This window comes from Emys orbicularis, chromosome 10, assembly GCF_028017835.1.
Source record: "Emys orbicularis isolate rEmyOrb1 chromosome 10, rEmyOrb1.hap1, whole genome shotgun sequence".
Lineage (NCBI taxonomy): Eukaryota > Metazoa > Chordata > Testudines > Emydidae > Emys > Emys orbicularis.
In genome coordinates this window covers 55,636,151-55,662,167 of record NC_088692.1, presented here as the reverse complement: position 1 = coordinate 55,662,167, position 26,017 = coordinate 55,636,151, and the positions used below count along the sequence as shown (strand labels likewise).

General features: G+C 42.4%; 1 protein-coding gene across 2 annotated transcripts in view; it reads left to right on the top strand.

Annotated features, from left to right (window-relative positions):
* Positions 1 to 24,294, top strand: part of USP3 (ubiquitin specific peptidase 3) — a 63,162-nt gene extending 38,868 nt beyond the window's left edge. For both annotated transcript variants that reach the window (XM_065411941.1, XM_065411942.1), the window contains 11 exons: positions 855 to 936; positions 7,995 to 8,077; positions 9,852 to 9,965; positions 10,807 to 10,920; positions 16,012 to 16,158; positions 18,528 to 18,634; positions 18,797 to 18,877; positions 19,414 to 19,532; positions 19,652 to 19,765; positions 19,881 to 19,948; positions 21,743 to 24,294. In XM_065411941.1, coding sequence (XP_065268013.1) covers positions 855 to 936; positions 7,995 to 8,077; positions 9,852 to 9,965; positions 10,807 to 10,920; positions 16,012 to 16,158; positions 18,528 to 18,634; positions 18,797 to 18,877; positions 19,414 to 19,532; positions 19,652 to 19,765; positions 19,881 to 19,948; positions 21,743 to 21,908 — 1,195 coding nt within the window. In that variant the 3' untranslated portion in view covers positions 21,909 to 24,294. The remainder of the gene's footprint in view (positions 1 to 854; positions 937 to 7,994; positions 8,078 to 9,851; positions 9,966 to 10,806; positions 10,921 to 16,011; positions 16,159 to 18,527; positions 18,635 to 18,796; positions 18,878 to 19,413; positions 19,533 to 19,651; positions 19,766 to 19,880; positions 19,949 to 21,742) is intronic.
* Positions 24,295 to 26,017: the final 1,723 nt, after the last annotated feature.

Sequence of the window (26,017 nt, the reverse complement as noted above, 5' to 3'; positions counted from 1 at the left end):
CTATAAAAGTATGTTTAGTGTAAGTGACTGTCATTGATTAGCAACATATGAAGCCCTTAGTGCATTACACCCAATAATTTTCTAAGAATGGACTTTTTTGATATAATGTTGTTAGTGTTTGTCTGAGAGAAACTGCAAAGCTTGTGGCTCAAGTTGTTTTCTGCCTTAAATTGTTTGGCTCTGCACTTATTTGAAAGTGTCTTTCTAAAGCTCTGGAGAGACACTTCGGAAGACAAGAAGTGCCACTGGAGAAATTCAATATGAAGTGTCCCTTTGATTAAAAAAATATTAAGTATGTTTTCAGATCAGAAGTTGCATGATAATTAGGACATGCTTCAGGATAATTAGGACTCACTATAGCATAACATAATTACATTAATTCAGATACTAGACCAGTGGATCTCAAACTTTTGTACTGGTGACCCCTTTCACATAGCAAGCTGCTGCGTGTGAACCCCCCCTTATAAATATATAAAAAAGTGGTTTTAATTTAACACCATTATAAATGCTGGAAGCAAAGCGGGGTTTGGGGTGGAGGCTGACAGCTCGTGACCCCCCCCATGTAATAACCTCGCGACCCCCTGGGGGGTCCCAACCCCCAGTTTGAGAACCCCTGTATTAGACACTATTAAAAGAAGAGTTTGTATCTTTTCTATTTTAAGACAAATATTAAATGTTTATTGTACCTCTATAAAAGCATACGTTGAAACCGGGGAAGGCCTTTCCGTTCTTGAATGTTAATGATCTGATCTGTAACTGTTAGACATTAAGATGAATGCACACTCACTTTGTCCATTTTATATTGTTTTTTATAATAAATAACATGTTTTAACTAATTTATTCCTTTACTATAGTTCAGCTTTTACAGCAGACAGACATAGGAAAAGAAAACTATTGGAAAATTCATCTCTGAACAGCAAGTTATTAAAAGTAAATGTAAGTACAACACTTTCAGTGCTTGAAGGGGCTTCGTCAACTTACCAAGGCTCAAAATGGGCCTAATGTTGACCTAGTTTTAAAGTGGTTATAATCTGGCTTCAAATTCTAAATGTCATGTATTTGTTGTATCTCTCTGCCTTCCTCTAATGGAGAGGTGACTTATTTCTTGTTTAAAAATTGCTGGTGTCCTCTTGTAATCACACTAACCTAGTGCTTGAGCTTCCCTGTTGCTTAGCAGCATCCGCTAACTAGGAAACAGCTAGTGCCAATTGGGCTGAAAAGCAGAGGTAGGTAAGAGGCAGCCTCTTGTCTGGTAGATGAGTATTGCAGTCAAATTGTCAATTGCAGAAGAAAAGGGCACAAACCATTCCTCCCTATTAGTTAAGGAGGTAATTGCAAATTAAGAAAAGGGGGTAATCAGAGAGGTGGCAAAGTTAGTAGATGACACAAAGTTAGTCAAGATAGGGAAGTCCAGAACTGACTGTGAAGAGTTCCAAAGGGATCTCACTAAACCAAGTGACTTGTCAACAAAATGGCAGATGAAATTCAGTGTTGATAATAAGTGCAAAGTAATGCTCATGGGGGGAGGGAAGTCACAGCTATATATACAAAATGATTGGTTATAAATTAGCTGTAGCCACTTAAGAAAGAGATCTTGGAGTCATCGTGAATAGTTCTATGAAAACATCTGTTAAATGTGCAGCAGCAGTCAAAAATCCTTAAAAGTATGTTAGGAACCAATAGGAAAGGGACAAACAGATAATAAGACAGAAAATATCATAATGCTATTCTATAAATTCATAGTACGTTCACAACTTGAATACTGCACGCAGTTCTGGTTGTCCCATCTCAAAAAGATATATTAGAACTGGAAATGTTACAGAGAAGGCAACAAAAATGATTAGAGGCATGGTACAGCTTCCATACAAGGAGAAATTAAAAAAGATTAGGACTAGTCAGTTTAGAAAAGAGATGACTTGAGAGGTGGGTATGATAGATAGCTATAAAAATCATGTGTGTGAAGAAAGTAAATAAGGAAGCGTTATTTACCCCTTCTCATGACATAAGAACCAGGGATCACCCAATTAAATGAATAGACAGCAGGTTTAAAACATAAGGAAGTACTTCTTCACGCACTGCTCAGTCAACCCGCGGAACTAATTTCCAGGGGATGACGTGAAGGCCAAAAATAAAACTGGGTTCAAAAAAAGTATTCGATAAGCTCACAGAGGATAGGTCCAAGAATGGCTACTAGCCAAGATGATCTGGGGTGCAACCCCATGCTCTGAGTGTTCCTAAACCTCTGTCTGCTGGAAGCTGAAACTGGATAATGGGATGAATCACTCAATGAATTGCCCTGTTCCATTCGTTCCCTTTGAAGCATCTGTCACCGGCCCCTGTCGGAAAACAAGATACTGGGCCAGATGGACCTTTGTTCTGACTCAGTATGGCCATTCTCAGGTTCTTAATAAACGTTTGAGTAAAATTTTCAAAAGGGTTTAAGTCCCATTTTTCAGAAGTGTCTTTAGGTGCTTTTGAAAATGTTACCCTTTGTCTCTATTCTCATCTTGCCTGCTGCTCCCACTTTACAGGTACCTGTCTCCTGATGTTGGACAGAGGGCATACCGCTTTCACATTCAGTTTCACTCTGCCCTCTCTCAGCTTGGTGGGGCTACATGTCTAAAAAATTAAAAGAAGGGCAAGAATGCAGTGCAGGAATGGAACCTGACCCGTGGGAGCTGCAGTAGTAGCTCTCAGCTGCTGGTGCTACATTGTTGATGCATAAACTTGCCTCTCCACACAGATCGCTTACTCGGAGAGGCAGGAATTCTCCAGAGGGTGCATGGAAGTAGGGATGGGTGTGGTTGGTAGGACAGCTGTACAGCTGCTCTCCTATGTCTACACTGCAATTAAAAACCTATGATTGGCCAGTACTAGCTGACTTGGGCTCAGGGGCTGTTGAATTGCAGTGTAGACATTTGGGCTTGGGCTGGAGCCCAGACTCCAGGACCCTGCAAGGTGGGGAGGATCCCAGAGCTCAGGCTGCAGTCCAAGCCCAAATATCGACACCGTAAGTAAATCGCCCCTTAGCTTGAGCCAGATGGCACAGGCCAACCATGGGTATCTAACTGCAGTGTGGACATACTCCTAATTGAAGTATTGGGAGCATAAGCTTTCGTGGGTAAGAACCTCACTTCTTCAGATGCAAGAAGAAGAAGTGAGGTTCTTACCCACGAAAGCTTATGCTCCCAATACTTCTGTTAGTCTTAAAGGTGCCACAGGACCCTCTGTTGCTTTTTACAGATTCAGACTAACACGGCTACCCCTCTGATACTCCTAATTGGCTCCCTCTGCATGCCCAGAGTTCCAAGCAGCTGGCAGTGAGTTGCTGTCTTGGAACGTCTGTGGTTTTAGTTACTTTCAAAACTGGCAGGCCTAGTTAGTGTCCTTCTTCAATTGATAAGAAAATTTCTCAGGATGACTGAGGAAGCATTTGCAATACTGTACAGGCTTTTTTTTTGGCTACAGAATCACATGAATTCTCAGTGTCTGGAAAATCAGAAGTAAAACTACAGCTGATGTATAGCAATGGAGAAGACTGAATTAGAACATAATAACTGAATGGAGATTATATCCATTTTAGAGTCTGAGCTATCTTTGTTTTCTCTGTTTTATTAATACTTGAATGTTGCCCAAGGCAACTGATGGTCTTTTCTGTGCTGGCACATTGGATCAGTGTCTAGAAAAAGCAGGGCACAGGGTGTTTGCAATAATGCCATGCTGTCTAACCAGAGATGGGGTGAGAAGGGTACTAAAAGGCATTGTGGGGGTGGGGTTTTTGTATGTTGGAAACAACACCGTCTTTAAAAATAGGCTCTTGCAATTACTCAACTGCTAAAATGCTGAGTTTTCTATCTAATGCTGACTTTTCTATCTAAATATTATAAAATATTCTTATGCTGTTCGCTCTTTAGGCTTTACTTGAGACTTAAGTTTTGTATGTTGTTTGTGGTAGTGTTAATTTCTCTAATGATATCAAGACACAAGCCAGGGGACAGTATCTGAATTACAGAAGCTTTCTGCCATTGTCCCTACTTGAAAGCACACTGCTCTTGTTGTCAGGACTAGAGTTGATTTTGAACTCCTGTTGTTAGAAGATTGGTTAACATACCATTCTGGAGACCGTAAAGTTAAAAGTTCATCATGCTGTTCTTATGTAATGTATAAATTTTGACTGGCAACTAAAACACAAGTGCAAAAGATTTAGAAATAAAAGTAGCTACAAAACCAAATTAGCCTGTGTGCTGCATTCCTCTAAACTGTCAACAGTTGGTAGGCCAACAATGTCACATGCCTGCTCTCTCCAGCACTCCTGCCCCCAACCCCTTCAGCTTGTACAGTCTGTTTAATTTCAGTGGTTTTCCCCAAAATGTTGTTTGCTTTTCTTCAAAACAAAAAAGCCAGCAGCCCAGTGCTGGGGTCTAATAAGGAGCCCTAAAAGAGCAACCCATACCACATGATGGTGGGGGAGTCAATGGGTAATTGGCAAGGAATTAGATCTCATTTTCAGGGTGAGATGATTTTCAATAGTGCGTTAGGGAGATTGGCATGCAGCTCCCATTGAAAAGTGTTAGGAATTGGGTACCTAACTCAGGCCTGGTCTACACTAAGGGATTAGGTCAAATTTAGCCGCATCAGGTCGATTTAAAAACGAATGCGTCCACACAACCAACCCCGTTCCGTCGACCCTAAAGGGCTCTTAAAATTGACTTCTGTACTCCTCCCCAGTGAGGGGAGTAGCGCTAAAATCGACTTTGCTGGGTCGAATTTGGGGTAGTGCGGACGCAAATCAGCGGTATTGGCCTCTGGGAGCTATCTCAGAGTGCTCCACTGTGACCGCTCTGCAGGGCCGGCTCCAGTCACCAGCTGAGCAAGCTGGTGCTTGGGGCGGCAGATTGTTCGAGGTGGCATTCTGCCCAATCCTAGGGCGGCATAGCCGCTTTTTTTTTTGCTTGTTTGTTCCGCTCCGGCCGCCCTGTAGGGGACGGCGGCGCGGAGAACCAGAGCGCCCTGCAGGGCAGTCCTCTTCCTTCCCTCCCCGCCGACCGGAGCGGAGCCCTCGCAGCAGGCGGCAGCGCAGCGGGAGGGGCCGCGTGGCAGCGCCCCTGCTGTAGCCCTGGCAACCCCCTTCTCTCTCCCGCCCGCTCCCTCCCCCCCCCCCCCCCCCCCCAAGCCGGTCCCGCGCTCCGGCCGCGCCGCAGGTTTTTTTTTTTTTGCTTTGCCGTTCTGGCCGCCCCGTTTTTTTTTTTTTTTTTTTTTGCTTGGGGCGGCCAAAAAGCCAGAGCCGGCCCTGCCGCTCTGGACAAAACTTTGAACTCTGATGCACTAGCCAGGTACGCAGGAAAAGCCCCAGGAACTTTTGAATTTAATTTCCTGTTTGGTCAGCCTGGCAAACTTAGCAGCACAGGTGACCATGCAGTCCCCCCAGAATCGTAGAGCTTAGAATGTTTCTACGCTCCCCCTATCATCTCCGTCCCTGAGGTTATAGCCAGTGAGGAGCTGCCAAAATATTAATAACCGGTTCCCTCCTCCTCCACCCCACGAGGGGGTTGTGCCCTCCCCCGCCCCCCGGGACTCCTGCCCCATTCAACCCCCCATGTTCCTTGACACTCTACCCCCGGGACCCCTGCCCCATCCACCCCCCTTCCCTGTCCCCTAACTGCCCCCTGCTGCCCCATCCAACCCCTCCTCTCATTCCTGATGCCCCCCCGGAACCCTTGCCCCATCCAACCACCCCTTCTCCCTGTCCCCTGACCACCGCCGGAACCCCTGCCCCTGACTGCCCCCCACCGCCCCATCCAACACCCCTGCTCCTTCCTGACTGCCCCCCCAGGACCCTTGCCCCCATTCAATTCCCCTGTTCCCTGCCCTCTGACCGCCCCGAGTCCCGACCCTAATCCACCCCCTATCCAACACCTGCTTCCTGCCCCCCTTACCGCGCTGCCTGGAGATGGGGGCCGCGCCGCCCGGAGTCGGTGCCGGGAGCCGTGGGCGCCGGGCCGGAGTTGGTGGCCGGGTGGGCACCGCTGGCTGTCCCGGAGTCGGGGCCCGGCCCAGAGCCACGGTCCAGGCCGGAGCTAGCCCAGAGTTGGGGCCGGGCCGGAGCCGCTGGCCGGGCCGGGGCGAAGTCGGGGGCCGGGGGCTGGAGCCGTGGGCCAGCCCAGAGCCGCTGGCCGGCCCGGAGTTGGGACCGGGGGCTGGCCTGGAGTCGGGGGCCGGGCCCGAGGCGAGTCGGAGTCAGGGCCGGGGCCGCCCGGAGCCACGTGGCACCTGGATCCCTCCTCGCGCCCCCCGCCCCAGCTCACCTGCAGGACGCTGCTGCTTCCTTCTCAGCCCTCCCAGGCTTCCAACGCTAACAGCTGATTTGCGGGAAGCCGGGAGGGGGAGCTTTCAGGGGAGGAGGCAGAGGCGGAGCCGGAGCCAGGTGAGCTGGGGCCGGGGGCAGGGCAGGGAGCTGCTGGAGCTTTTGTTAAATTTAAAAGCCCTTTTAGAACCGGGACAACCGGTTCTAAAAGGGCTTCTAAATTTAACAACCGGTTCCCGCGAACCGGTGGGAACCGGCTCCAGCTCACCACTGGTTATAGCAGATTAGAAGGCGAAAAAAACGCATTCGTGGTGACATGTTTTTCGAGCTCATGCAGTCCTCCCGCACTGATAGAGCACAGCTTAATGCATGGAGGCATTCAGTGGCAGAGGCCAGGAAAGAATTAAGTGAGCGCGAAGAGCGGAGGCAGGACGCAATGCTGAGGCTAATGGGGGAGCAAACTGACATGATGAAGCGTCTTTGGAGTTGCAGGAAAACCAACAAGAGCACAGACCCCCGCTGCATCCACTGTATAACCGCCTACCCTTCTCCCCATGTTCCATAGCCTCCTCACCCAGATGCCCAAGAACACATGGGGGGTGAGGGGGTGGAGAGGCTCCGGGCACCCAGCCACTCCACTCCAGAGGATGGCCCAAGCAACAGAAGGCTGTCATTCAAACAATTTGATTTTTAGTATGGCTACAATAAGCAATGTGGCCTTGTCCTTCCCTCCTCCCCCACCCCACCTGGGCTACCTTGTCCGTTATGTCTCTCTCTCTTTTTTTTTTTTTTTAATTAATAAAGAAAGAATGCATGGTTTCAAAATAATAGTTACTTTATTTCAAAGGGGGGAGGGTGGTTGGCTTACAGGGAATTAAAATTAACAAAGGGTGCGGGTTTGCATCAAGGAGAAACACACACAACTGTCATGCCGAAGCTTGGCAGTCATGAAACTGGTTTTCAAAGCCTCTCTGATGCGCAGAGCGCCCTGCTGTGCTCTTTTAATCACCCTGGTGTCTGGCGCGAAACGATTGTCTGCCGTTGCTTTCGGAGAGGGAGGGGCGACTGACGACATGTACCCGAAACCACCCACGACAATGTTTTTGCCCCATCAGGCATTGGGAGCTTAACCCAGAATTCCAATGGGCGGCGGAGACTGCGGGAACCGTGGGATAGCTACCCACAGTGCACCGCTTCGTAAGTCGATGCTAGTCACGGTAGTGAGGACGCACTCCGCCGACCTAATGTGCTTAGTGTGGACATATGCAATCGACTGTATAAAATCGATTTCTAAAAATTGACTTCTATAAAATCGACCTAATTTCGTAGTGTAGACATACCCTCAGATGCTCTTGAAAATCCACCCAACAGCCTAGAGTGGATTGTTATAAAGAGTAAGTAAAACATTCTCTCAAAACAACGAAGATCCCCAAATGTCCTCTGAAGGTTTATTTACATGGTAAAAAAGGGAATTTTTCAATCCAATCAAGGTACCCCTTTAATAGCTGTGTAGATAGTTAAATACCTTTTAGATCCTTTGAGCTAGTCATGTTGTAGGCTTGGCTCCCAGCTGGCTCAAACAGTCTGTCGTTAGTTCTATTTGAATGTACACTGCTGCACAGGTGACTGTTGTGTGCTTCGGGGGTAGCTGTCTGTCTCTCTTGACTTACCTCTTTCTTCTGGTTCCCAGGGGAGCACCAATGCCCTTTGTGCTACAGGCCTTCGCAATCTGGGGAACACGTGTTTCATGAATGCGATCCTTCAGTCTCTCAGGTATCCATCATGTTTTATATGCAATCATCAAATCAAATTCCCACCCTGGGCTTGAGGTTGATTTGGTGGTATCTGTTCTGCAGTGCTAGGCAAGAAAGGCCAGCGACTTCTCTTCCTCACTCTTGCCCTGTAGACCTGTCAGAATGGGGGGTGCTGCCTTGGCAACATCCTCTGTCTTCCAGGAGGAGGGAGGAGCTCTCCAAAGTGATCCCTATGATTGATTCAGGAGTAGCAATGATGTTCAGAGGAAGCCCCTAGATGTTCAGCTTGAAGGGTAGGGGGTCTGACATGACGCCCCTTGTGGGTGAGGGATCAGTTAGGGCATCTGCAGGGGAAGGGATTGTCTGTGTTCAGAGGGATGCAGTGTCTCCAGAGAGAGGGGCAGACCATTATCACTGGGAAATGGTAACATAATTTGAGTGTCTGGTTACTGGGCCTGGTTTCTCACTAACAGATTTGTAGGTGCTCTAGTGGCATGGTGCCACTGGAACTCTGACCAGACAGGCAAACCCGATTCTTGACCCTCATTTTCCAGGCCTTTGGAGACTGGGCCTCTTGTGGAGTTGTACTTGGTCTCCATTATGTCATCCTCTTGCTCCCTTCCCCTTTAATGTACTAGTGAATCTGTTTAAAATGCAAGTTAGCAAATGTCATGCAGCCTGGCTGAGAGCTGCACTGAAATTTTTGTGACCTTAGGGACCCTTCCTTCACCCCATAAGTGCAGGCTCTTCTGTGTAACAGCAGCAGCCCCTGCCCTCCTCATCCCAAAGTTAACACGTGTAATTGAATCATCATTGTATTGCTCACAAAAAGTAACTTCAAAATTTAACTTTGTACAAGTATTTTGCACGTATTCACAGTAAAAATGCATCAATGGTGCATCCTCAGGGCCAAATTCTCACTGAGTAGAGAGACCATTGTGTACCTACATCTGAGCATGCAATTACATGTGCACTGGCAGGAGTCATGCGTACTCTTCAGCCAGTAGATTGCTGGCCTCTTTCTGAAAACCAAGGCCAAATTCTCAGCTAGTTTAAACTGGCATAGCTCTGTTGATTACATTGGAAATACTCAGACTTAAACCAGCTGAGGATCAGGCCCTGGTCTTTTTAATCTTGTCAGACCTACAGTTTCACCCTTCTAATGATCTAGGTACTTGCCATCCATCTACCTTCCCTATCCCTCTGTAGTTCCAGCTAGATACTATATTACTGTATGCAATTCCTGCCCTTAACTGTTGAGTATTATGACTGTACTGTGTAATTACAATTTTTATGTTTCACTGAGGTATGGTGGCATAACTGTGACGGGGGGGAAAGATTTTTATATGTAGTCTGTAAATCAATTTCTAATGCTTTAAGTTCTTTCTAGGTGGTATGAACTATATTAAAGTCTACTGATACATTAACATTAATGCCACTTATAGACATAGATTTGTTTACAGTGAGCATGATGTAAGAACTCAACCCTCAGTAATTATGGAACCTTGGTATCTCCTAATCAGAAGAGAGAAAAGATATAATTGTTGCAGGTAACTGGGCCGGTGAATGCCATTTAGTGGTGCCCACTGTACATGTGCTGAGTAGATAATTATATTGTAACACTAGATGCAACTTGACTAGTTCTCTTGATGGGAAACTTGACCTATTCAGTGTTATAAGAACTAGTTCAAGAAGCCAAGTGAGCATCTCCAAAGAATACTGTGCAAAGCACACACGTATCCTTCCTATTATCTATTCTATACGTTTCTCACTCTCATTTCTTTTTCCTACAGTAACATTCAGCAGTTTTGCTGTTACTTCAAAGAGTTGCCAGCCGTGGAGTTGCGGAATGGGAAAACAGCTGGCAGGCGAACTTACCATACCAGGAGCCAAGGGGATAACAACGTGTAAGTTCTTGCTAGCACTGAACTTCAAGAAGTAGCAGTAGAAACTGAAAGAGGTAGTGCCAGGTGCTATTTGGGTGTATTGTACAAGTGGAGATGTTTACATAATTTCCACTGTGTTCTTGTAGCTGTCACAGGAGAGAAGACTAGCATCCATCAAACAGTGCTGGAGTGAAGTTAAATATATTTAGAGCTGGAATTATTAACTGAAGTGGACTAGGTGTCACCTAGTGCTTCTTAATCTTACTCGAAAAACTCTTTCCAATGTGCTCGAAAATTAGCACAGAAACTTGGATTTTAAAAAATTGGCTGAAGGACCTTAAACAAGAATAATAAATACTGTATTGAGTTGTGGGAGAGGAGAAAAAATGTCTGCTAGAGTAGCAGAGGGGGGTAGTTTTGGGCTTGGTTTATTTAAACATTTTAGCACTAAATTATAGTATAGGCAACAACCCTGAGAGAATTTTAAGGTGAACAAGTGGACTGAATCTTCACCAACATGCAAATAATTGTGCGCACAAGATTTACAGGTACAATTTTAGAGGTGCTTAGATACTACATTGATGAAAACTTAGATAGAAAATCTGTCCCACTTCCATCCTTAACATCTGTGATTTCACAATGTTGCTAGTCTGTCTTCTCTACCCCCTCAATTTTGTGGATTAGATTTAGATTGTAAAATTTTTAGGGACTTGGAATATGTCCTTGTATAAGAAGCTGAAATGATTTACCAAGTGAACCATTTTTATCAAAGGTAATTCTTTGACATTTGTACCACTGAAGTCCTGAAAATGTAGATTAGAGTATGAATCCACACTAATTCATTTTTACTTTCTCTCCCCAGTTCATTGGTTGAAGAGTTTAGAAAGACACTTTGTGCTTTATGGCAAGGGAGCCAAACTGCATTTAGCCCAGAGTCTTTATTTTATGTCGTTTGGAAAATCATGCCAAATTTTAGGTAAGTTCCGTAAGACAAAGAGCAGTGTTCTTGAATGTAACCTTATGCCACCTGTACCCTAATCTGGCTCCTGGAAAATACTCCATGCAGCCTCCCCCTGTGCCCACAAATGTAGCTTTCAAATGTGACTTCACTTTTATCTAGAGACTTTCTTTCATCGAGACAATTGCTTGTTGCCAGTACGCACACTGCATATAGTAGAGTCAGAGAAGACAAATCCCTTGTATACAGGGACTAGAGTACATAATTTTGATGAGTAATGGCTTGCTTCTAGGGGCAGGAGAGCCAAGATAAAGTCCTACGGTTCATCACCAAGAATAAGGAATTTACAGAACCTAAACTTTTGGCTATGATAGGAATGATATTAAAAAAAATAAATAAATACAGTTGCCATAGCTCTAAGTAAAACATACTGGGCAAAACTTCCTTGATTCTCAAAACATTCTAGCTACTGCCAATGTAACTCTAAGTAAGGGCTATAAGAGTCTATGGGTGTTACGCACACTGTCAAAAAAAAGTTACCCAAGTAAATCAAAGTATCATTCCTCTCCAAGGTCTCCCTGTCCTGGCCCCTGAACCTCTTTCAAAGGAGCACTGAAACCTGTTAGGATTTGTGAAGGTAAGTTGCTCCATGTTCTCAGGTAGTAAGATGTTCTGTTATCTGTTACATCTCCAGCAGTGCTGAAAAGATGCTGTGAACACATATGCTTAGCTGAATAACCCAGATCATAAAAGGCCATCTTTAGTATTCTTCACACTGCCTAATATGTGTTTTACTGGCTTATGAGAATCAAGGAAGTTTAATACCAGTGGCTTCCAGCAATGGCCAAAACGTTCTAGGCATAAGAACATTATCTCTAATATGCTTGATGAGTTACCCCGTTATCAGTAATAAACCTACCCTACAGATCTTGTATGACTGAGCAGGGAAATCTGTTCTCTAGCAAATTTTCAGCACTGTGGGTTCTATCATGGCTTTTAACATAAAGTGCTGCCCTCTTCTGGGAACGTGGCACTCTCGGGAGAGGGAGAATTTGTGGCCCACGGGTAACACCAGCTGTCTAGGAACACTTCATTAGTGAAAGGTACTAGTTGTGCACTCTGCCTTCCTTCGGCCATATCTGCCCCTCTATTGAGTGAAGCAAAATAATGCGGTAAGCCACATGGAAAGAAAAGTCAGCCACTCGCTATATTTTCCCCTGCATTTGGAGGTGGGGAGGGGGCAGCAGCCTTGGCTGGAGGGGGAAAATAGATGTTCTGTGTTGAATTGCATCATGCTGTGTAAATTACTGGTGCTCCATTTAGAATCCCCCGTCTCCCTCTGCAATGTTAGCCAGCTCAGAGGGGCTACATGCAGGGTGGGCTTAGGATAGATGGACAGGGTTGGAGCTGGTGACATGACAGCAATGAGCCAGTTATGCTGCTTGTGTTTGCGCAGGGTGGAGTGATGAAGAGGCCTTAAGAGATGAGATTTGGTTGGTTAGTTTTCCCATGAATCTCAACCTTTAAGAGGTTTTAGCTAACTGTGGCATCTTCTGCCCACCCTCGCCACCATAGGCCCCGTCTCCCTAATAGAAAAGTGTAGCATAGTGGAAAGCAACTGGAAATTGCTGATATTGCAGTGTAGATCTCTCCAAATCCATGTGGGAATATACGGAGTAGGGAATATAGTGCATGGCTAGGAATTGCATATTATACTGTCAGTACAGTTGTGGAATGATGGCAAACTGTAGTGTGCCTCTGCAGGCTGCATCTCCGCTATGAAAGCTTGGTCTTTGAGCAGTCTAATATGGCAGGTCTGCTGCACGCTGAGAGAGAGCTCCGTAGCCTCTTGGTGGGTTGAAGTATGTTTATTATTCTTCGTGAATTCTGAGGGGTTTTTCCCGTGATGACTGTTCCTTTTGTATCATTTTTTGCTGATATGTGGATGGGCTGGATTGAATTGTTTAGGTGCTGCTGGGATCTGAGGTCTGTGTGAGAAGCTGTATTCCCCACCACAGGAACTTTGGTCATTTTATTTTAGATTGTTCAGTTAATATTACAAAGATATTTGTACTTGGGTGAACGGAATACAAACCTTACAAAGTGCTATATTATAAATGTAAATAACAATAAAACATTTACAAATCAAATTACATCACATTTCAGATCAAATATATGTCCCATTTCATTTAAAATATCTGTCCTTTGGCTTAAGTAATGCTGTCTGTAACACATTCTTGCTGATAATGCTGTTCCCATACATTTTCTTTCTTCTGTTGTAACTCTGCTAAGCTATATAAAATGTGGATATATCTATTAAACTAAGCAATTCCTTCGTTAACTCAGTAACTTCTAATGACTGCATTTAAACCCCAGTCTGTCTTACATTGATCACGCAGCTCGGAAAGAATTCTGCCTCGTTCATTTGTTCTGGAGTGATAGTACAGTTTATATAAACATTAAACATCTTCTGTTTAGTATCTATGCAAAGTTAACTTGCAGATATTGCATCCTTTACCAGATAATCTTTTTAATTCTGAATTCCATCTCTAATGACCCGATGAAGATAAATACCAATCAGGAAAACTACACATTAGAAATTTTAGATTTTGGAGTATTAATAATTTTACTTCCAAAATATTTACTTGATGTTGGTTTTAATAAATCTAACTCTTTATAGGGTAACAATTTGGAACCACTATTGTAACATAGTAATGGATTGAAGGTTCCTTGCCTCTGCTTACATCTTGGGTGCATAGTTGTTGCACAATAATTATTGTACTGTAACAAAAATTATTCTAAACATTTAGATTAAGCACTTAATTGTACCACCGATGATGTAAAAGGAATTGGAGGGGGAACCAAGCTGATCTTCTTAAGAGTTCATAGACTGGTTTCAGCTTGGATGCAGCACAGCAGTAGTCTGCTCTAAATGTTCTGAGTCACAACTGCCTTCATTTTCCTGTGTTTGATTTCACAGCTGTTGTGGTAAAGCTAGGCAGTTTCTCTGAGTAATGCTTGTTGTGACTGGTTAGGAGGAAATGGCTCTTGTTATGCTTGTTCGGGGATAAGGGAGAGACGCTTATTTAAGGTTTTAGTGTTTGTTCACTTGAACCTTGGCTGAGATTTTGTAGGAAGCTTGGTGTGCAGTGACTGCATTCTGCATTAGGCATGTCAGCCAGCTTACGCATTCTGTGCTCACTCAACTAAACCACAGATTCTCCAACTCTATGATGTGTTCCGTACTGTTGAGAGTTTTGCATAGACACTGCCCCTTCTGTTCATGACTTTAGAAACCACCACCCATCCCACTCAGTCACATAATATGCTGGTGGTAACTGCATCAGTTGCTTACAGGAGAATAATATGTAATGGATTTTTAACTTATTAGTGAAACTTAAAGGACCAGAACTTCAGAGAATGCAGCTCTCTGCAGACCATGGTTTGGGAACTTCTGAACTAATCCTATGAAGGGTTGTGTAGCTATCTGTTACTGTGATGATGTGTCACACTTATTGTGTGGCAGGATGTGTCCCCCCACTTCATTTGGGGCTGGGTGCTTTGAGTCTTATGATGTATTCATACAGATTCCTCCTGACTTTCCTTGAATTATTACATCCTTTAGCTTACTGGTAACTTATAAAAACCTGCTTACCTGACTGCTGTTGGCTTCCTACAGCCTAGCTAGCAGTGAAGTACTGATTGCTTCTTGTGTGAGCAACATCTTTCTGCTACTGCTTCCATTGTACTTCTGAGACTCTAAAGAGCTTCCATGGTCAGTAGGGTGTCTGAGTCCAAATGTAATGAGAAGAATTATGCCTCAAATACATTTCTTCACTCAAATGTTGCAAGATTACCCAGAGTGGAGGTTGAAACCGCTCCATACAATTCTAAACACCGTTCCATAGCCCAGCCTAGGGATGGGGGATACATCCCTGTTATTTTAAAGAGCTTGTGCCATTACTGCAGGAGGCTTATGGAGAACACTCAGCCTGGGAATGAAACCCTTTACTTGAGAGAAGAGATCCAGTTGACAGTGTTAAGAGAATTGATGGGTCTGGTGTCTGAAGAAAATCTGCCCAGAACTTTTGTCCAAAAACTACTGAATCTCTTAGATGCCAAAAAAGTGTGTTGTAAAACCATGTTTTCCCAGTCCAAGATTATAGTATGTTGTGCATCATTTATGATGATCAGTTCAAACTGACGCAACTGTTCAAACTGCAAACCTACTCAATGCAAACCACGGTTACTTCCAAGTCCAAATATGCCTGTGTCTCCCCCATGGGTATGAATGTCACATCCCTTCTTAATCTACCATGCAACAAACAAACCTGTACAAATGGAGTGACAGATTGATAACCAATAACCCCAAAGGGGAAGGGCGGGAGTGATTGTGCAACCTTGAAGGAAGGATCAAGAGAGAGCCCCTCCATCTGCTACTGTTCCCTTTTAGGTTGCTCCAAGTTAGCCAGCCAATTCAAGTGCTTGAAAGAAGTGCTTGGCCTTAACCAGTAGCAGCCTCCATAACCACATAGGTTCACAATTGGTCAGCAGTTGCAGTGGCTTGGCACAAGTGTGACTCTGCCCCACCCTGCAATATGGGCTAGCCATGAAGGTCCAACCCTGCTTGCTGCACAGTAGTGAGAGTTACTGCCCGTCCCTTGTCAGAACTGCTCAAGAGGCAAGAATCAAGTACATGTACAATTATTGCTTGGTGTCCAGCACTCCTTTGCATTGTTTAAAAAAAAAACAAGGAATTTTGCTTTTAAATCTAAAGTCTTTAAAAAAAAAAAAAAATTGGACAAGAGGAGTGGGAAGTTTAGAATTCTGCCAGTTGTACACATGTGCATAACACAAGCTGTGTCTTTGAGATCATATTGCACTCTGATCTAAACTAATTGCTTAGCTTGTCTAGACCAGTTCGCTCCAGGCTTCCAGAGATGTGTGGCTAGTACAGCCAAAGTATTAGAAATTGCACAAACAAGTGTATCCTGTAAGATATTAAGTAACAGGCTATTCCTTTGATTTGAATGTTGGAACTACTTTGAGCCAATATGTCAGAAATAAAGATGCAGTCTCTTTAAATTGTCTGAATATTTTTGTGTTAAGGGGATACCAGCAACAAGATGCCCATGAATTCATGCGTTACCTGTTGGACCATCTACATTTGGAACTCCAAGGAGGCTTTAATGGTGTTTCTCGCTCGGTAATTTTGCAAGAAAATTCAGGTCTCTCTGCAAGCAACAAATGTTGCATGTAAGATATTGTTTTAATTACTTCAACAACTTACCATCATGGTGGGGCTCCATGCATGAATCAAAGTATCCCAGGGGAGTGAACTACCCTATGGCATCATTATTTTGTATATTTAAACAAATATCTAAAGAAATAAGCTAAAGTAGCATCACACTGTGGAGCCACTTAGTCAAAGCACCCAAGTCTTAGTGTGTCTTGGATCAATTTTTTTTTCCATAGTAGTTATGGGAATTGGTCAAAATAAATAAAATAGTTTATCTGGTGGCTGTGAATGTGACGCTTTGATTCAGTGTCTCTCAAAATAAAAACAATCCCATTTTTTTTGTATACAACTGTGTTGAGTTCAGGCTAAACAAAATTACACACTGATCAGTGGCATGTTAATTATAAATGGGCAACAGGTTTTTTACATGAGTGGAACAGGAAGTGGCAGTACATTCAAGATTTGCCATAACTGGATTTTTTTCTAGCAATACAACATTCTGTATTTGTATCTCACCTAAGAGATACCCTTGAAGCAGCTGCTGCTTTAATTTGCCTTTGATAATGTTGTAGGGTTTCCCTTCAGTTTTCCTATCATTCCCTGTTTTGAAAGTGAAGCACTTTTGGATGCCTTTCAAATCTTTTGGTCTGGAAATGCTGACACTTCCTGATTATTTTTTCTAAGTGCTCTGCTAGATTGAAAACAGCACTGAGACCAAAACATTTATTTTGCTTTAGGCAGGAATGTTAACAGTCAGTTCAGCCTGGATTTTGGTCACTGGGCAGACTCCCTATGTTAGGATTATCTGAGAGTTCTATCTGTCCTGATCTATGCAGGAAAAGGGATTACAAGTTAAACAGGCCTGAGCAGGGCAGGTGAGTACTGCATAGGCTTGATTGCAGTATGTTACTAGTGTTCTACGACCCACTTTTAGTTAACTCTGTAAATATAGCAGTTGTGCCTGAAGTCACTGGTCTTACAGGGCTAGGTGTGTGCTGTTTAGTATAAAATGACTTTAGTCATTACATTTCTTGGTTCATGCAAAACACATGCACCACAATCAACTGTATCTAAAAACCCTGTTAGACTTGAATACAGAATGTTGCAGGGTTGGTTTTAGAGTATCTGGCCAAAAACCTTGCAATCCTCAGCTGATCTGAGCCTGGAAAAATTCTGAGGCTTGAACGGCAGCTTTGCCTGAAAAAAAGATTTGCCCCAATGAGACCAGTGTACAGATAGTGCTGTAAACTTGCCTTATATGAAATATTGACAGTTTATTAATCAGGTCTGAAGGAGGTGGCTTGTAATCTTGCGGTGCAGGTTTTCTGCAGCCCGGCACGTGGTTGGAAACCTGACAATATAAACTAGCAAATTATTCTGGTTTCCTGTAATGTTAATTACTTTGAAACATTTGTTTTCATTAAGAACATGGCAAAATGTGGCAGTGTTAGGAATTTACACTAGAATGTTTTAAAAGGTCAGTGTCCCCAGTTGTTACTTATTTCTATTGTCCTTCATCTTTCTCACCACCTCCACCATTGTAATGGCTTCCAGGGGTAAGCTCAGGAGAAAGCAGTGCTCCTGGCAGTTAGCCTGATGTTTTGTATCAGACAAGCACAAGTTGATTGGGTGGGTTTTTCTCTTGCCTCAGCAGAAAAACGGTTGTTTCTTTCTTCATATAGTACTACATTATGGAAACGCATCTCATGGTGCATACAGTAGAGCTGCTTTGGCCTGACTGACTTAGCAGTCTAGCTAAGAATCTCCTCCTATTTTGGAGCTTTTAAAACAAAAAGATTACTGTAAGTGCCTTATGAATGAACAAAGAAACGATGACATATTTAGCATGTTCTTGCAATGTAAATGTCTTTCTGGAGGTGACTAAATGGGAGGAAACCTGCTTTAAAAAGCCCTAAAGATGTGCAGTAAAAAGTAGGGAGCAGGTTCAAAGAGAAAATACACCCTAGTTCACCTAGCTTGAGAGACAGCAGTCACATAGAAAACTGCTCTTAAAAATAACATCCGTGTAATGTTAAAATCGTATGCGCTCTGAAGAGAATGAACTGTATATAAACATAGCCCTTAAAAAGATTTGGGATGCTTATCTTGTTTTTCCATTGAAGATCTGTTTATGAGTACCTGCATAGAGTATAGATTCCTGTTCCTTCTAGGCTTCCAATATCTTTGCTGTATTAACATTTGCTCCCTGGAATCTAGTGATGAGTGAAAGGGCCATGTAAATGAACCCAATCCTTGTTTGTTACACCCAGACCAAACTGCCTGATTGTTTTTGACATGTTATAAGCAATAAAATATTTCACATGCTAAAATGCAGCCTAAAACAGAAATTCTGATGCGTTTCTTTCCTTCATGGTGGTTTGTTTAGAAATGGAGCCTCCACTGTTGTCACAGCTATATTTGGAGGCATTCTTCAAAATGAAGTAAACTGCTTAATATGTGGGACTGAATCTAGAAAGTTTGATCCATTCCTAGGTAAGGTATCTTTCTCTTTCAAAGTATTGGCTACCACATTAAAGCTCTGAATCTTCATGTATCTGACACGTGATGGGGCTGAGATTTTACAATGTAAAACTTCAGTAAGAACTAAGTTTTTATTTTGATCTAAGAAATTCAATTGTATTTTTTCTTTCCTAGACCTTTCACTAGATATTCCAAGTCAGTTCAGAAATAAACGTACTAAGAATCAAGAAAATGGACCAATGTGCACACTACGGGGTAAGAGTTCGTGGTGAGTGAAATCTTGGCCTCACTGAAATCAATAGGTTTTCAACTGACTTCAGTGAGCCAGGATTTCACCCAGAATGTTTGTAAATGTGATTACTGCAACCATATCCCACTCAGTTCTTTATCTGGAACTGATAGTGCCTTTGGGGAGAGGGAGATTTTATTTCTTGAGTTAGAGCCCAAAATTAACTATTTTCAGAATTACATGGATCCAATTTAAGATTGACTTTCACTGAAGCAGAGATATAAGGTTGAGAGAGAAGAAATCAAAATATTAGTGGACTATAAAATGGCTGGATTACAAGCCCTGGCTCCTGAATTCCTTTGTCTAGCACCAGCAGTGCAAGCGTCACCCACCACCTCATCAGTGTGCTTCAGAAATGATCTGTAAGGGTTAGTGGGTCCGTGTCTGTTCAATTCTTAGCCTTTATGAAGAGATTGCCTACAAAGAGTAACTGCCCACTAAAAACCAGCCAGAACTCATCTCTTGGTCTCTTATTGATGCTTCTGAATTCTCTTCCTTTTAGATTGTCTTCGCAGTTTTACAGACTTGGAAGAACTCGATGAGACAGAGCTCTATATGTGCCACAAATGTAAAAAGAAACAGAAATCCACCAAAAAATTCTGGATTCAGAAACTACCAAAGGTTAGTGCAAATATCAGTGTGTGGTGAAACTTTAAAGGAAATTAATAACTTGACCAATAACATATGTAACCATAATCAAAGACTTAACCTAATGAACTCTCTCATGTTTAATACTATAGGTGCTATGCTTACACTTGAAACGATTTCACTGGACAGAATATCTGAGAAACAAGGTTGATACATATGTAGAATTTCCCCTCCGGGACCTAGACATGAAATGCTACTTGTTAGAGGTACAGAGACTCTTACTGATGTATACGCTGGAAATTTATTCTGTTTTATTGTATGTTATGGAACATAGAAGGTGTCAGTTGACTTCTTAAAAGCTGTTTTCTCTTTGAACTGCAGCCGGAGAACAGTGGCCCAGAAAGCTGTCTATATGATCTTGCAGCTGTTGTTGTACATCATGGTTCAGGGTAAGTATGCTCAGTGAGTACCTGGGGTGAAGTACTGGCCTTATTGAAGGCAGCGGCCAAACTCCTGTTGACTTCCTTGGGGTCAGGACTTCACCCCTAATGTGCATGTCGGTTCTGTTAGCAGCTGTGCTAACATGGAAATAAAAAGCAGCTTTATATTCCAATGGGGACTTTTACCAAAAATGTTAATTGTTCAAAATATCAGAGGTCTCCTGCTGTGAATCTTCACTCTTGTCCCCTGAGTAATAGATGGAAATCTGAAACTTATTGAAAATGAGGCTAGTCCCTTTGCTTCTTTCAAATTGGAAAGTAAAGTTATTCTGGAAAGTATTTAAACTGAATGAGAGGTCCTGTGGCCATAAAAACTGACATTTCACTTAGCCACTAACAACTAAATTTCAATGTTTCTTGTGTTTGTTTGTTTGTTCAACTTGAAAGCACATGCAGGTTTATGCGAAGGGAAAGTGCTCACTTAGAACAATGTAGACTTTAGACTGGCAGACTGACAGCAGTGGTCCTCTCCCACAGGAGTGAAGCTTCAAACTGAGAGCCAACTGGGATCCTCTGGAGTTGGACAGTAATTGTATTTTGAATTAAAGATACTTTGCAGCCTTTGATGGATCCTTTGAGAGTCAGGAGTAGTGACATGATGACTTTCTTCTTCCAGGATATTATTGTGTAATCAAGTCCCAAGATTGAGGGATGGTGGGACAATTCTTTAGAAGAAACTACGCTGTTTTCTAATAGTGGGAGTTGTTGCTGTTGTCACTAGAACTCACTGTTCTATCTCAGTTGAATTGAGGGTGTTTTCAGAAAACATATATTTGAAAACCTTCACTCTAGCAGGCTGCCCGCATTGCTTTCTGCCAAAGAGGAGTGGTCTGAATCTGTAGTAGCACTAAATCAAATGCTGTGACTTTCAAATGGAGTCTTCATTAGCACCACCACAGAAGGCCCATGGCAGAGGCTTCAAAACTCAGAGAAAACAAAACGTAGTTGTAATGGACATCTGTGTAACCTGGACATGATTGGAATGAATTAGATGGGTGTGAACTATGATGATATATAAGATACAGCTGTTAGCCATGCAAGTGGGAGATGGCCTTGTCTTGAGGCAGCATGGGTAATGAAACTTGGCTGTTTTCTGGTTCTTAATTATATGTACAAGGATCCAAGACATGGGATCTGTATAAAAACTGCAGTTAGTTTCCATCCTATGTTCATTGTGATGACACTTTCCCTGTGTGCTTGGTTTGAAATCATGGTAACTCAAACAGGATTCAGCTAGAACTAGTTGGAAGGAATTCTGAATATAAAATTAAATGACAGAACATGGTAAAACTCAAATTTTATTTCTGTTTGTAAGCTGATGATTACTTTATCTTAAATGCTACTGAACCTGATCTTACAGAGGCAAAACTTGCATTGAAGTTCACTGGGAGTTTTGCTTGCAAAAGGACTTGGGGACTTGGATTATGCTAAAACTTTGATAGATACCTTTTATGAAGTCCCAAAAAGGAAGCCATTGTCTGCATGTGGTTGGTATCAAATCTTGACACTATTAAAGATGCTTTTGCATGGAATATCTTTCTTACCCTTTAAAACACCTTTGGGTTTAAGCTAACAATTATGGAGGCTGTTCAGTGTCGTCCCCCCCCCCCCCCCAAACCTGGGTGAAGCCTTGTGATAGAATATAGTCTATTAGCGCTTGCCCTGTTTTTGTCCTGTACAGCGGAGAATGCGGTGCTAAATTTCCTTGTGTTGATCCCACTTTGTGTGTCTCATTGCTTTCAGCGTTGGCTCTGGACATTACACAGCCTATGCAACTCATGAAGGTCGCTGGTTCCATTTCAATGACAGTACTGTAACTCTGACCGACGAGGAGACCGTGGTAAAGGCAAAGGCCTACATCCTCTTCTATGTGGACCGGCAGGCCAAATCTGGATCTGAGAAACTTTAATACCTCCTTTTAATCCTCACTTATCAAGTCCTTCGGACAAAACATTTCCAATTCTCCATAAATACTTGATCCAAGACTATTAATTTCATTGTGCACTTTTCAACTTCCTCGTGTGGGTTTTAGTTTTGTTGTGTCAATGGTAGCAGTTGACTTATTGAACTTGGACACAAACTAACTTTTTTTTTTTTAGTTCTACCAGAAAACCTCAGCAGATATTTTGATTTGCTGCTTTAGTTGTGATAACTCAATTTTTATATATATCGTTTCATGAACTACTTAGTTATTTGATTTTTATATTAATGTTTTCAGTTCTCACTTTCTAAAGGCACATTTACATCAGAGAAGCTTTGTATCCTCTTTATAAGCAAGAGAAATGTGTTCCTGATTATGAAGAGCAATAGAATTTCAGGCTGCTCTCACAGCTGTTATGTAGATAAGATTGAATCACTTTTAAATCAAGGAATTGCTTGCACATACTGTTTGCCCCAGTGCAAGAAACTTAACAGTGACCTCTGAACAATCACTCTTTGCCTGCAGAAGAGATGAGATGTGGCATCATTAAGTAGACTGGGTAATTGCTGCTATCAGTGTGTATCAAGGCTGCTGTCTTTCAGGACTCCTTGTAAATAAATAGTTGATTCAGTTGTATTTGTACTGCAAATTCAAGTGTTTCTCATTTGTACTTTTTCCCCTACAAAAGAGACATTTAAATTATTACCCTAATCATATACGTGTCTTGGGATTTTAATTTACTTTTTTTAAACTGAAATGGAATTGCTAGGGTGATGTCTCAATTTTTAGCATTTATCCCAAAGTTTGATAGCAAGCACTTGCTTTTGAAGCTAGCAGGCTCCATGGAATTGGGCCACTGTCCCTTTTATATCCTAAAATGAGAGTTCAATGTGGGGGCTTCACACAGGAGAGGTTTTTGTCTCAATATAACTCCCATTTGCCCACATCCCCTTTCAGCTTGATTAAAAACCACCAGTCTCCGTTTAGGACTGAAAGGCAGGTTTGTCATGGGTTTGGAGATAGACTTTGCATGGCATGTTGTTGTACCTAATCCAGACACAGGCTCAAACTGGTAGGGAAGATGTATTCAAATCTATATGCAGGGATATTACAGTTCATGCAAATTGTGGAGCTAACACTGCCCCTTTAGGTGAGCATTTACCCTCACTAACTGAAGTATTTAATTAGTAGTTCAACATTTCTCATGGTCTCTTGACCAAAAGAGGCCAGATATTATTTCTGAAGTTGAAATGTAAGACATCTGTTTATATTAAACCTCTTATCAGCTTAATGGAAGAAGAATTCAGTGTTAGCAGCTAGAATTTCAGCTGTTCTGGTACTGCTGAGAGAGAAGAGCCCAGTATAGATTGAATGACGCTGAACTCAGCTTTCCCTCCTCCTCTGTTTGCCTACTGCCTTTCACCACACTCCCATAAGCTCAAAAGTTTGTGGGAAGGCTGTAGCTCTCTGCCTGCCAAGTCAGCTAGCCCACCAGACTCCTCTTACTTGTAATATATTCCCAAACAGGTGTGTTTATATTTAACTGAGTAAAAACATCTGCCTTCCCCTGGTTACATCTCCTTGAAGGGCCATGTTAGTCAGCAGGTAGATGTAGGATGCATTTCAGTATTAGTTGACTAAGCACCAGCACTCCTGACTGGGGGGGAACCTGATAATTGCAAAAAAAAAGTTTTAATTACCTGTTTGATCCGTCTCAGATATCGTTTAAAAAGTAATTGGCTTTGTATAAAACTGCAGAAATATTCAATATTGCTAAATTGTGTATGAAAATATGTAAACTATACACTTAATAGTGACTATCACTTGATATGTTAAGTGGCAGATATACCAGGATGTCTTTATTTTGTTGTTGAACAATAAATAGATTATTCATTGCTTCAAACTGTAGCCCTCAGCTTAACTACTGTTTTCGGACCTTTGCAGCTAGAGCCTATGTTCTGATCAGAACCAGCAGCTGTTATCACATTTAAACACAATAAAAAGGTAATTGGCAGAATTCATTATTATTTTTTCACCACTAACTGATGGCAATTCAGGATGTAATTTTGGGGATTAAACCTTAGGCCACTGGCAGTTGAGCCAGCGCTATATGCTACTTAAATTGCCCTAGAACTTAATAGATGTGTTGAGAAATACAATCATGACACGATCTGGTCAATTTATTTAACTCGCAGTGAATTTAGTGCATATTGTTCAGCCACCCAGTGATGTAAATGTGCCTTTCTGTATTTTTAGGAACTTGTTTGTAAACTTCATCATTATTCCCTTTATTTTAAAGGCGACTGTTTCTCTCTTGAGTCATCAACTTTTTTGCCCAATTATTGTCTTACACTTGTCCTCTCAATACCATTTTCCATGTATCATAAGTGAATTGTCTTAGCCAATGGCATACATCATATTCTGTTTAGGACATGGCCAGCAGAACACCATGCAGTTGTCATAGTTTGTTCTTGAAGCAGTTTCTGATACAACTCAGCCATGTGCGTCTACGGGACAAGTACACTGTAAATCCTTTCCTAATGTAGCTTAATCCCACTGCAAACACAGATGGACAGTATAAACAGTTTTTTGTGGCAACACAAGTATTTCTCTTCCTGGTGGAGAACTTTCCTTATCCACTGTATTCTAGTCAGTGTCTCCCCCACTTCCCCCCCCCCCCAAAAAAAGGCAACTGAGCACTAAACCAGTACCCTATACTGCACCTGGCTTAGTATTAAATTTTTAACCTTACCTATATATCCTATATTTATCTACTTGTTTTGAGCAGGGTGGGGGAAAAGGACATTTTAAGCCCAGTCTGTTTCTTTTCTGTTATTCACTGCTGGTCTGACTTGCTTTTTGCAAGCACATGGTTTTTGCAGTTCAAGAACTTGGCCAGTATTCTACACCAAAAGAAAAAGGTTGGCCGGGTGTGTTGTTCATTGTTTAAAGTCGCATCTACAACTGGAGATGCAGTTTATGTAAAACAAAATGGGGGAATTCCCAGTTGTTCAGTCCTGCATCAGCAGATTGCATGGTGATTGATCCCATACAGTATGGTGTTGAGCTCCTACAAGGAGTACATTCAGAAGGTGCTTTTCCTAGTGATCATTGATGTCAGGTGGAGTGAGTTTAAATCTTTTTCTTGATGGTGCAGGGCAGTGCGGACCTGTATCAAAAGCAGAAAGCCATTTGTAAGACTTGCTGAATGGATGGAAAGCATGAGACTTGTTCAAAAGTTTGCCTAATGCTATTTCATTACTGATGTGTCTGTATCTTACTAATGAGGTAATCAGCACCTTGAAAACTCTTGTTCCATTGTGCTTTAGAATATCCTCAAGTACTGTAGTGCCATAGATGTAATTGTTTACCATTAATGTGTAAGTTTCTGTGAGGACCATTGACTGTGCATTAATGGGGTGAATGCAAGTAACAACTCAATCATAAAATGTTTTTATGGAAAATATGCCATTAAAGGCTCTCTTTAGAATGTGAAAAACTTCCTATCCTGTCCTAGGTTCTCAGCATATTATTACGTGGTGTGAGTAAAACTGCTCTTTAGAATCTTGTGCAGGGGCAATAGAATCAGCTTCTTTACCTCCTGAAAAATAGCTGATGACAAAAGCATTTTTTCAAAACTTTTTTAGATATGTCTATTTGCTATTTAGCCTCTGACTTACTTGAGATCTGGCATGTTTACAGTGCACTTAACTTCCACCAGGCATATACATTTATACCAAGAGGAATACACCATGTGCATGGCCCTGACCGTATACAGTTCTGCACAGAGTGATCACAAAAGCAAAAACCCTTTATCAGCTGGTGCTGTTGGTTCACAAGTAAAAGCAGTGTGTGGGGCAACATTCCTCCTCCCTTTCCTTAACTACTGTTACTGTAAAACCACAGAATAGGTGGCAAAGATGTCACATCCTCCTGTTTTAAAATGCCTCGTATTAGTTGCTGGGCGAAAGACCCCTTCTCATCCACCCCGAGCAACTGGCTCATGCTATGAAACAGGAATTATATACAAAGGCCTATATAGAAATTAACAATTCCTTGTGAAAAGGCCACTGTCACCCCCAAGTTGCCCCTTCCTC